The sequence below is a fragment of the Engystomops pustulosus genome, chromosome 2 (genome assembly GCF_040894005.1).
Source record: "Engystomops pustulosus chromosome 2, aEngPut4.maternal, whole genome shotgun sequence".
NCBI lineage: Eukaryota > Metazoa > Chordata > Amphibia > Anura > Leptodactylidae > Engystomops > Engystomops pustulosus.
The window spans coordinates 233,800,468-233,811,367 of NC_092412.1; the positions used below are offsets into that span (position 1 = coordinate 233,800,468).

The window sequence follows — 10,900 nt, forward strand, 5'->3', positions numbered from 1 at the left end:
GCACCAGCATGTCGGTGTGCTTGGTTTATATTTCTTCATCCTGGTGGTAGATTTCCTTTAAACACAAAATTAAAAACAAATTGCACTGTTGTCAGGGCCTTAAAAATGAATATTATTTATATATACGGGCAGCTTAATGGTTAGCATTACAGCCTTGCAGTGCTGGGGACCAAGTCAACATCTGCAAAGAGTTTATATGTTCTCTCCGTGTTTGTGTGGGTTTCCTCTGGGTCCTCCAGTTTCCTCCCACACTTCAAAACATACTGGTAGGCTGATTAGATTGTGAGCCCCATTGGGACTGATTTGGTAAGCTCTGTGCAGCGCTGTGTAATCTGTGTGCGCTATATAAATAAAGGAATTATTATTATTATACAGGCAGTCCGCGGGTTACATACAAGATATGGTCTGTAGGTTTGTTCTTAAGTTGAGTTTGTATGTAAGTCGGAACTGTATATTTTATCATTGTAAACCCAGCCAGAACTTTTTTGATCTGTGTTACAATTGGATTTTAAAAATGTTGGGTTGTCATAAGAACTAGGAGTAACAATAAAAAAGGTTCATTACAGACACATGTGATAACTGTTACAGCTGTTTATTGTAGCCTAGGACTAAAGTACAATATATTACCAATATCTAGAGGTGCGTTTGTAACTATGGGTCGCATGCAAGTCGAGTGTTCTTAAGTGGGGGACCGCCTGTATACTGTATTGTATGCTTTATATACTCAATAGTAAAAAAAATTCCCTTTTTATTAATAAAGAGCAGTAGCTCGCCTAGTGGCCTGGTAGCAGACACAAGTTTCCTTTTTCGGTTCCCTAATATAACTTTTTAAAAAATATATATTATAATTTATACCTAAGCATATAGGAACATCTTAGACTGTGATGTCTGCCCCCATTCACCTATATTGTCCAGTGCTGAGTCCTGTCAATGAATAGAGCGTCTCAGGTTTCTGTTTTGTCAGACCAATTGGCCGGGTATTGTTATATGAGGTGGGAAGGACGGTTGATGCGTTTATGTAGCAATCTCCTGGGAAGAAATCATTAACATGGATACAGGGATTTCCTAAGAGTATAAATACCTGCACACGCCGGTCGCTCCCCAGCCAGTCCCTTAATGCATACATGCAAGTCTAAAGAAAACTTTTTTTTTTTGAAAGATTCATTTTAGATTCACAAAAGACTTGGAGAAAACTTTTTCAAATTCATCTCTCATTTTGTTCCTATTGTCAGGGGGGATGAGTTTCCAAGCTTTTGTGACAGCTGATACATTTGTTCCTATAAATTCTGATTCCTCAGCCACTTTCCCCCTTAGGATGCATCACGGCACCGCAGAGTATCTGCCTGTCACCAATCACACGACTAACGTGGTCTCCACAGGTATTTCCAAATTTGTGTTTTTTTGTTTTTATTTCAGATTTTTTCTTAAATTTCTTATACTTTAATACTTAAAAATCAGTCTATGCATTCAGTATGTATCTAGGTCAGAGTATGTCTTAGACGATAGATCACCACTTGACCTCTGCGGCGTACATTCAGCTTGATCTGTAAATAGGAAATTAATGTAATTGGAAATTGTAATTTATAATATTGTACAAATCTGTCCTAAATTAGTGCATTCATTGTAGCAATTATTATGAGACTGATATACTCCATCAAAGTCTATATACTGCAGCAAAAATATATAGAAGTAAATAATGTTATCAAGCAATTTTATAATGCAAATTTTTCTCATTTACATTTCAAAAACTTAAAAGAAAACTTGTAATTAGAATTTTTATGATCAATGTCATCCCTTCTCATTGATCACATATGTAAATGTGGTAATAATATGGTGGATAGTGATTATTTTATTTATAAAAATATGAGTAAATTGTACTTAAAATTGATTATTTCCTAATGTTAAGTTGCTAATAATGTCTCAACTGTTTTGACAATGTATGTGATGTCATTTATACACCTTTTTAAGGAATAAAGTTATTAAGAAAGTCAATTATTATTAATGTTTTAGGAGTAGATTTTTTTTTTATATGGTAACACAATCTACAATAGGGAGATAATACATAACCATAGAGTTACAACTTATCGGTATTTATTTGCTTTGTGTTACATTTCATTTTATAATTTATTTTGAAGAAAATTAAAGAGATTCAATTCTTAAAATTGTTTTTAATTCTTTTTAATGTTCCAATTAATTTTTATGTGGTATTGTATTGGGATTTTCTATGACTACCAGGTTTTAAAAAAATTAGTATTTTCCACGATTTAAGCTTTTCTAATTCTAAACCTTATCAACATCTAATATGCCTGCTCTTTAGGGAACCTCAAGGTTGTCAATGACAGATAATTGGAACATGTGCCTTGTTGTGTATAAAGCTGAGAGCAGAGCAAATATAATATAAGTGTACAGGCAGTCCCCCAGTTACATACAAGATAGTTTATATAGGTTTGTTCTCAAGCTGAATTTGTATGTAAGTCAAAATTGTATATTTTATAATTGTAGATCCAGACAAAATTTTTTTTTTGCCCCAGTAACAATTGGAGTTTCAAAATATTTTGCTGTAATTAGACCAAGGATTAGCAATAAAGCTTCATTACAGACACCTTACATCTGATCATTGCAGTCTGGGACTAAAGTAACATCCAGAGAGCTTCACCAGAGGTCACAGTGGGCAGAGGGATCCTTCTCTAACTAGGGGTCGTCTTTAAGTCGGGTGTCCTTAAGTAGGGGACTGCCTGTATAACTTTAAGTTAAGACATATCTGTATAAAAGTCGTAAAATTGAGTTTCTCTTTATGTCCTTATATGATGATTGGGTTTCTGACTAGTTAGACCCTCACAATGGGCAGAATGTGGGACCAGAAGTCTTTGAAAGTGTCCCAATACGGGATAGGACTTCCAGGATTGGTCACCCTGCAAGTTGTACACAAGGTCCCATAAAAAGTAATTGGATGGGGATATATTCAGTTCACAGATAAATCCCCATTTGCAAAAGTTTTTCCCACTGGACCACTGTAACTAATTCCATAAAATTTCTCACCAATATGGTAGACAGTTATATATCTGCATATCCTGACCTACTTAAAGTGCCGGTGCCCCAAAATTTTATTACTGGAAGTCATTGCTCCAAGAAAGAAAGGTAAGTATTATTATTTTATATCAATGTAAGAAAAAAAACTCTCCCTAGTTGTACATAGTTGGTCCTTTAAGAGTTTATGTTAGCATTGTACATTGATCATACAGGATAATGAATTGTTGTAAAATGATATGAATACAATGAATATTCTTGACTACATTTTCTTACCAGTCCCGTCTGTTTTATCTTTGGTCCAAATTCCTAAATTATCTCTTATACACTTCTCTGTGCCTAACGTGGACAATATACCAGCAGGCCTTCACTACCCAAATCCATCATGTCACTATGGAAACCAACAGTCTACCTATGGAGTGATGACAGGTAAGTGCTCCCACTTTCTGTAGAGAGCTTATTTTATTAATGAATTTTCTTAACATGCTTCAGGCTATTGAGTTTAGTTTGACTCACAAATCCATGACCTTGGTCATGGTTGTGTTAATGAGAGCCAACTGAAGTCTTGTGATGACCAGACAAATTGGATAGCTGTTAGTACACAACAACCACTACAGTATCTAACTTAACTCCAATGGTTTGTGGCATGTGTCACAGACTGAGAGAGATGGAAAACAATATATCTTACGTAGGTCGTTTTTTTCCCAAGAAAAAAAGGATAAGTCATGTTGAAATCCCACCACTCAATCCTTGTCTATCCTGAGACCTGCCATTGGAGGAATACTACGAGGCCTCCATACACATTTAATAGGGCTTAAAGGGGTTGTTCAAAACTTTTTAGTGATTATTCAACCACTGGTTCCCAGAACAATTCCTACTGGCTGTATATGTGAGTTATCCGATCCCTTCTCGACCTCAGCTGTGTCATGTGACTAGCAATTGGTCTCTACAACTGACACAGTTGGGGAGATTTATCATAAGTCTCTTAGAGCGGAACTGTTCTAGTTGTCCATGGCAACCAATCAGAGCTCAGCTTTCATTTTCCCACAGCTGTTTAGAAAATAAAAGCTGAGCTCTGATTGGTTTACATGGGCAACTGCAACAGTTTTACCCTCAGACACTTGATGATAAATCTCCCCCAGTGTCTAATGTGTGGAAATCACTTTCTTCATTTATTTCTCCTTGTGAGAAATAGAGCATTGCTCACATAATACAGCTAAGGAGCAGAAGTAAGCGTCAATAGCAGGAAGCTAAATTTAGCATTCAAGTAAGTTTTAACCTACTATTTTTCTTCCTAGGAATAAAACCCACTTCCCCAGAAATGCTTTCAGCAAGTATTTCCCAAACACGCATTTTGCAGACTTGCAGTATGCCTCTTTCCAATGTTGTGAATGGAGTTGGTACTCTACAAGGTAATTTATACAGTGTCTATGAGTCAAAAATTACATAAAAACAGTCATTAGATTTTTTTTATTTATTTACATGTTTGTATTCCTGTATGACGCTCACAAATTATTATAGGGGGCCTACCAGATCTCATAAACCAAAACATTGCATAGGTCGCTTTTAAAGCTGTATACACCTACCTTTCTTATTACCTAGCAATCCGTCATTTAGGAGTAAAGTAACTTTTTATCTTTCTGCAAATTAACTTCTTGGTGCACTGGGCTATAGTCACGACTACCAAAGCACCTATAAATAAATCACTAGTTTATAGAGTAAGCATTTTTTATTATTTCAGCAATGAAAACAGCAGATGATAATAGTAAATGTAATATATTTCCTTTTCTCTGGCCTTTATTTGGTTATTTCTCCAGTAGTGAGCGGTGTATCTGAAAGCATTCAGAGCTCCATCCAATTCAGAGAGATAAGGAGACTACTTATTAACTCTTTCCATATCTACAGAATATTTACATTGATGATTCAGTTCTCTGAGAGGATTAGATTGTCCAGGGACTGTTCTGTACTATTCATTTATGCAGTTTTATCAAAACTTTTATACTTGGTAACACAGTGAAAGCCATGATGCCAGTGTAGAGAGCCCATAATACTGCATGTGAAACTCATTGGGGCACTTTCAAATTCAACACATTGGGGCACATTTACTTACCCGTCTGCTGGAGTTCACTGAAAGTGCATTGGCCAACGATCGTGCATTCATTAAGATCGTGCACCCGATATGCTGCTTGTGTATCTTCCCCCCTCAGGTCCAACAGAGTTCACCGTCTTTTAAGTGGTGCATGTAAGTGCTAGGATTTGCGACACAATTTGAAAGTTAAATCCCGCGCTCAGTCCGAATCAGTCGGACTGTCCAGAGGTACGCCCCCCCCCCCCAATTTGTGTCGCATGGAACTCAGCACAGCTGCGCCAAAAACTGATCACGTGCGCCACAATCCCAGCGCAGACCCCTCCTGTCCAAGCCTTGTAATCCCCGAAAAAGGCGCGCAGTCCAATAAAAGTGAGCAGCGCGACCCTTAGTAAATACTAAGTACCAGGGTGTATAAAAAATTTTTTTTTGGTTTATACAGTCAAGACTTCTGACAATCTACCTTTAAATGGTTAAAAGACATATTCTCATTTTGGGTTTTTATGGCTTTGATAAGAATAGCCACCCATATGCTGCAATTAGAAAGAAATAATATATTAATAGAAATAGGATGACCTGGAAGTTGCATAGTTTACTGCTAAACTATTTCTGTATATTTATTTCACTTCTATTGGTAACTACATAGTAAACTAAGTAAGAAATTTCCATAATCATTCCCCACCCCCCTCTGACCAAATGAATAGCTCCGTGACGGCTACATCTCCTTATACATGGAATATCAATGTGTTTTACTAATGCAACAAGTCATGAACACTCCGTCTTTCTCTTGATCCCATAGGAGTCCATACTGCCAGCTTACCTCCCTGCTTAATGAGTGCCAGCTCCTGCACACTCGGCCATGGTTTTGCCCCCATGCATCAAACTCTACTGGAAGATGTTACAACCACAGATTTCAAGCAAGAATTCAGAAGAAAAAGCAAAGTCATTGAGGAACCCATAGATATTGACTCCCCAGAAATCAGAGAACTGGAAAAGTTTGCCAATGAATTCAAAGTGAGGCGGATTAAGCTGGGTATGGATCTCTAAATGGCGTGAAAGCAAATAATGATCATGTTAAGGCCTTGTACTGTCAGGTGCATGGTCCTGGTATGTTTCCCCATGGAGGCCGGATCAGGGGAACAATTACCTACTAAAGAATGGGAAGCATTGTAGTTGTTGGATATGACTGTGTTTATGTAGTTAGTGTCGGATTGGACCACCAGACTTTCAGAGGATCCCCCGGTGGGTCCAGACTCTATCCTAATTCTGAATAACACAAAAAACAAAGTAAAAACAACCTAATTTGGAGGCTACTTATCTCCATTTTGTTGGGTATGATGAAGGTGGCCCCTAGAATAAGTTTATCTGGTGAGTCAAAGAAACCCCAGTCCAACACTCTAAGTCAGCGGTGGCGAACCTATGGCACGGGTGCCAGAGGCGGCACTCAGAACCCTTTCTGTGGGCACCCGGGTCATCGCCCCAGCACACCAGACAGAACTCAAAGAATCTTCCTGCAGTTGCAAGCCACTTAAAAGATGCTCCTTTCAGACATATTTTGATACTTCCTTCTCTACTTAGAACTGTAGGAAGAGGGAGAATGAGTAGACAGGGCCAAATTATCTTTGGAGGACCTCCTGCTGCCCCTACGATTCTCTGTGTACAGAGGGACACTGGAAAGAAGCTAAAGTGATGGAAATTTTCCATCTTACTACTGTGTTGCTGTCCTCAGGAGGCCAATATGATTGAAAGTTGTTGAAAAACAGGGAGCAATAACCTACTGCTTTCATTTTTGGTTGGCACCTCGTGATAAATAAAGGAGGTTTGGGTTGCAGTTTGGGCACTCGGTCGCTGACAGGTTTGCCATCACTGCTCTAAGTAGTGGAGACTAAAAGTATCAATTCTCCTCGCCTCTCTTTCCTCCGGCTTAGAAGATTAATAGATGTCTCAGAATATCATCTTCTGAAACATCAAGGCTTTCCAGAATAATTAAAATAAAGAGATTTTGCAGAATAAGAAAGACATAAATTTCTTTCCTAAACAACTCTATCCCAGCAAATAGGCTGTATCTGGTGTTGCAGATCCACTGAACTTAAAAGGCATCTAATACCAGGATGAAGGACTGTTTACAAATGAGAATGAGGGGCCCCAGGCTCCATAGGTGTTAATGGAGCCTAGAGCCCCTCAGGCTCATTTGTATACAGTCTTTTATCCTAGTGGTAGATGCCCTATAATGCAATTCTACACACAACCACTGGACAGATGTGGAGCTGTTGTTCTGCTCTTTCTTCTTCCTGACGTATAAATCTGTTCATTGCTCTCAAGCAGGTTACACTCAGACAAATGTTGGAGAAGCCCTCGCTGCTGTACACGGCTCCGAGTTCAGCCAGACAACCATCTGCCGCTTTGAAAATCTGCAGCTGAGTTTTAGGAACGCCTGTAAACTAAAGTCTATCCTGTCTAAGTGGCTGGATGAGGCAGAACAAGTCGGAGGTAAAGTAGATCCAATCCGTCTGTCTGATAATAGACCGGATATAAGTAGGCCTTATAACTTAGTGTTGACGCTGCCAGTTGTGGTGGTTGGCAGGAGGATGGGTGCTGCAGCAGTACTTGGGTGGGTTGAGCTCAGGTCGGTATCGCAGAAGCTTTTAGGAACTTCAACAATCCTCAAGTGTACTTGAACTCTGATTAAGAAACCACAATGGTCGGCCTGAGGTCCAGATAACCAAGGCTGAAGTAGGGTTACTGAAGACCTAGTCCCTTCCTAATGTCAGGAGGCCGATGCTAGTTCCGCTATCAGAGTATAACTAATGAACACGTATGTTTCTATTTAACTAAGCTGGTAACAAGACAAAATACCCCCCCCCCCCCTCCCCAAGCATCAGATAAGCTATAGCTTCTATAACTAATGCTCCTCACACTTCCTGAACGATCTAAAGAATTGGCCAATAGAAGAGGGTTTCTCATAAAGCCTCAATCTCTCACCACACATGATAGGACACAAACTATATCAATACATGAATAACATAGGCATATCATTTCCAAAATTTTGGCCCATAGGTAGTAGCATATCACCTGGTAACGCAGCTAGAGACCACACCCTGAATCCTAATATCCAAGAAGGTCACTTTAGGAGACTCCTACTCAGGGTGTGGGTGCTAAGCACCAATATTAGACTACTACTCACCTGACATCAGCTTCACACAGAGGATAACTCTACCAGAAAGAGAAGTAACGCCGAGCATAACCCAGCATGAAATGAGGAATCTGGAGGCAAAAAATTAATTGAAAGACAAAGGTTCCCTCTTTTTTAAATTAGAATGAAATTATATCTGAAAAATTTAATAACATATATTTTCCGTATACCAGATATAAAAAATATAAATATAAAAAATACAATGCCCCACCCTTTAAAAAAATTGATTAATTAACCATTTTATGACCACTGCATTAACTTTGTACGGTGGTCATTTAGGGTCCGTTTTCTGATACAAAGCCTTTCTATGCTGACACATCACAGGAGGTTTGCAGGACCTAGTGCCTTGCTTGTGTCAGGCTGCGTTAGCAACGATGTTGGAAAATCTCCATTCTCAGATGTTTAAGCCACAGTGTCTAAGGAACTGCAAAGGGAGTGAGCCACCTCTCGCAGCACTGTTCTTGGGGTGCAGGTAGTATTGCGCAGCAACCCAGGGTCCAGTGAAGGACCCCAGCACTTCCTGTCCTAACTATCCGGAGACCTGTCAGGGAAGATATAATGCACTGCACTATATAATTATTTATATATAAGTAATTATAGAAGAGTTGAAAGTAATATAAAAGAATGCAAAAATAAAATAAAGTAAAAAAAAATTAAAAAAAACAATAATGTCTAAAAACACCAAAACACACAAAAATCGCCTACCCTTTATAAAAAAAAAGAAAAAAAAGAAGAAATCATACACATTTAATACATTCACACCCAAAACTAACCCAGGCTATAAAACGATTGTAGTATTTATCCCAAAACTTTAAATACATAACCGAAAACAGGATGGCCAAATTGACATTTTTTAATCGTCCATCAAACAAAAAAATATATTAATTACGATTTAAAAACTTTATGAACCCCAAATGTGTCCAAAAAAAAATCTATGGTTCTTTTAAAAAAAAAAAATAACCCTTTGGCAATGCAAAAAAAAAAAATGTTTCCCCAAAACTATTTTATTATGCAAAGGAAGGTAATTTTTTAACATAACCATAAGGTTTTATGTTATTTAGGTTAAACAGTGAGGGGAGATTTTTTGGAAAAATGCGTCCTTTTTTAAGGTTTTCAAGAAAGGGTTAATTAAAGTTCACCGATAGGATATATGAAACCCAAAATTGTGCTATTAAAAACTTATTTTGTCCAAAAAAAAACATACAAAGACCTCAAAGAAAGCTTATAGAAGGCATTGCTGAAAAATGACCTGGGCATTAACATGGAAAACAGGTGCGGAGATAAGGGGCTAATAAGCAACAATGTTTTTTTAACATGTTTTTTGTAACACAAGACTAGAAAATTCATGTTGATTTATGCAAATTAGCTTTGTATCAGACAATGAATTACATTGTAACATATTATTTTCCGCTTCCAGCCTTGTATAACGAGAAGATTGGAGGAAATGAACGGAAGAGAAAGCGCAGAACAACAATAAGGTAAGGAATTTAGGAATAGAAATTAAATGCCTGCGGAATATGTTTTAGTCTCAATAAGTGAAAGTAATAACAAAGGCACAGAGAGGGAAACAGAGGCTGCTGGAGCTAATAGAAAGTTTTCTATCTCCCACCCAGAGTAACAGACTAAGAGAAATCTAATTTTTTCTCCTTGTGCTGTCTATATCCAGGGATGCAAGTTATTGTTGGGTTAGTATTTTGGGCTGTAGATATTGGCAGCTGTAGTTGGAGTCTGCAGTGAGAACATCCAGCAATATTTGTCCTGCTGCAGATTCTAAATATTATAAGCCGCACTGCCTACCCCCATAATAACCTGACATAGCAGCGACTCCCAATATTCCCCCCCAAGAAACTGTGTCCCCACAAATGTAAGTCACAGTGACCCCATTGTTGTATCTCTCACTCCATCCATAAAACAGCATAGCTGCAAAGGAAGCCCTGGAATCCCACTTTGGAGAACAGAGCAAACCCTCATCCCAGGAGATCATGAGGATGGCCGAAAGCCTCAACCTGGAGAAGGAGGTCGTCCGAGTTTGGTTCTGTAATCGGCGACAGAGGGAGAAGAGAGTGAAGACCAGCCTGCACCAGAATACTTTCACCAACTTCTCTAAAGACCATCATGAATGCAGATGACACCAGAGAGCACTAGCACCTCCTGCACTTTATATATAACGCTAATAACTTATGACTATCCATCCTTTAAGCAGATATTGGTCTATGTCCAGCCTGATGTCAGACTTGTAACAGGACAGCTCAGTTGTGATTGGGACGAGGGTCATGGGCCCCGGGCTGTATAGAAATTGTCGCCCATTACAACAATCAACTTTTGAGTGGCATTGACTTGTACACTTTTAGTTCTGCAGTTTGAGGACCTTTGGAGGACCTTAAAAGGTCCTGGAATGACCCTGGTATATGTATGTATTGAAAGGATGAGGATTTCATGGCTGAAAGTCCATCTCTTTATTATCTCTACAGGACAGTATCAAACTTAATGATTGGTTCAGGTTATCATGGGCCCCTTAGAAGCCTCGGGCCCCGGGCGGCCGCCCAAACCGCCTATATTATAATCCAACACTGACTGGAGCAATGTAATACCAG

At 38.7% G+C, this 10,900-nt stretch overlaps 1 protein-coding gene across 2 annotated transcripts; it reads left to right on the forward strand.

Annotated features, from left to right (window-relative positions):
* Nucleotides 1–1,237: 1,237 nt before the first annotated feature.
* On the forward strand, nt 1,238–10,640 carry POU1F1 (POU class 1 homeobox 1). Of its 2 annotated transcripts, none has more exons than XM_072133209.1 (6): nt 1,238–1,379; nt 3,307–3,460; nt 5,929–6,146; nt 7,439–7,603; nt 9,724–9,784; nt 10,222–10,640. In XM_072133209.1, the coding sequence occupies exons 1-6, from the start codon at nt 1,238–1,240 to the stop codon at nt 10,433–10,435; spliced, it is 954 nt and encodes a 317-aa protein (XP_071989310.1). In that variant the 3' UTR covers nt 10,436–10,640. The 2 variants fall into 2 exon arrangements, with proteins under 2 accessions (XP_071989310.1, XP_071989312.1); XM_072133211.1 differs by having other exon boundaries at nt 3,388–3,460.
* Nucleotides 10,641–10,900: the final 260 nt, after the last annotated feature.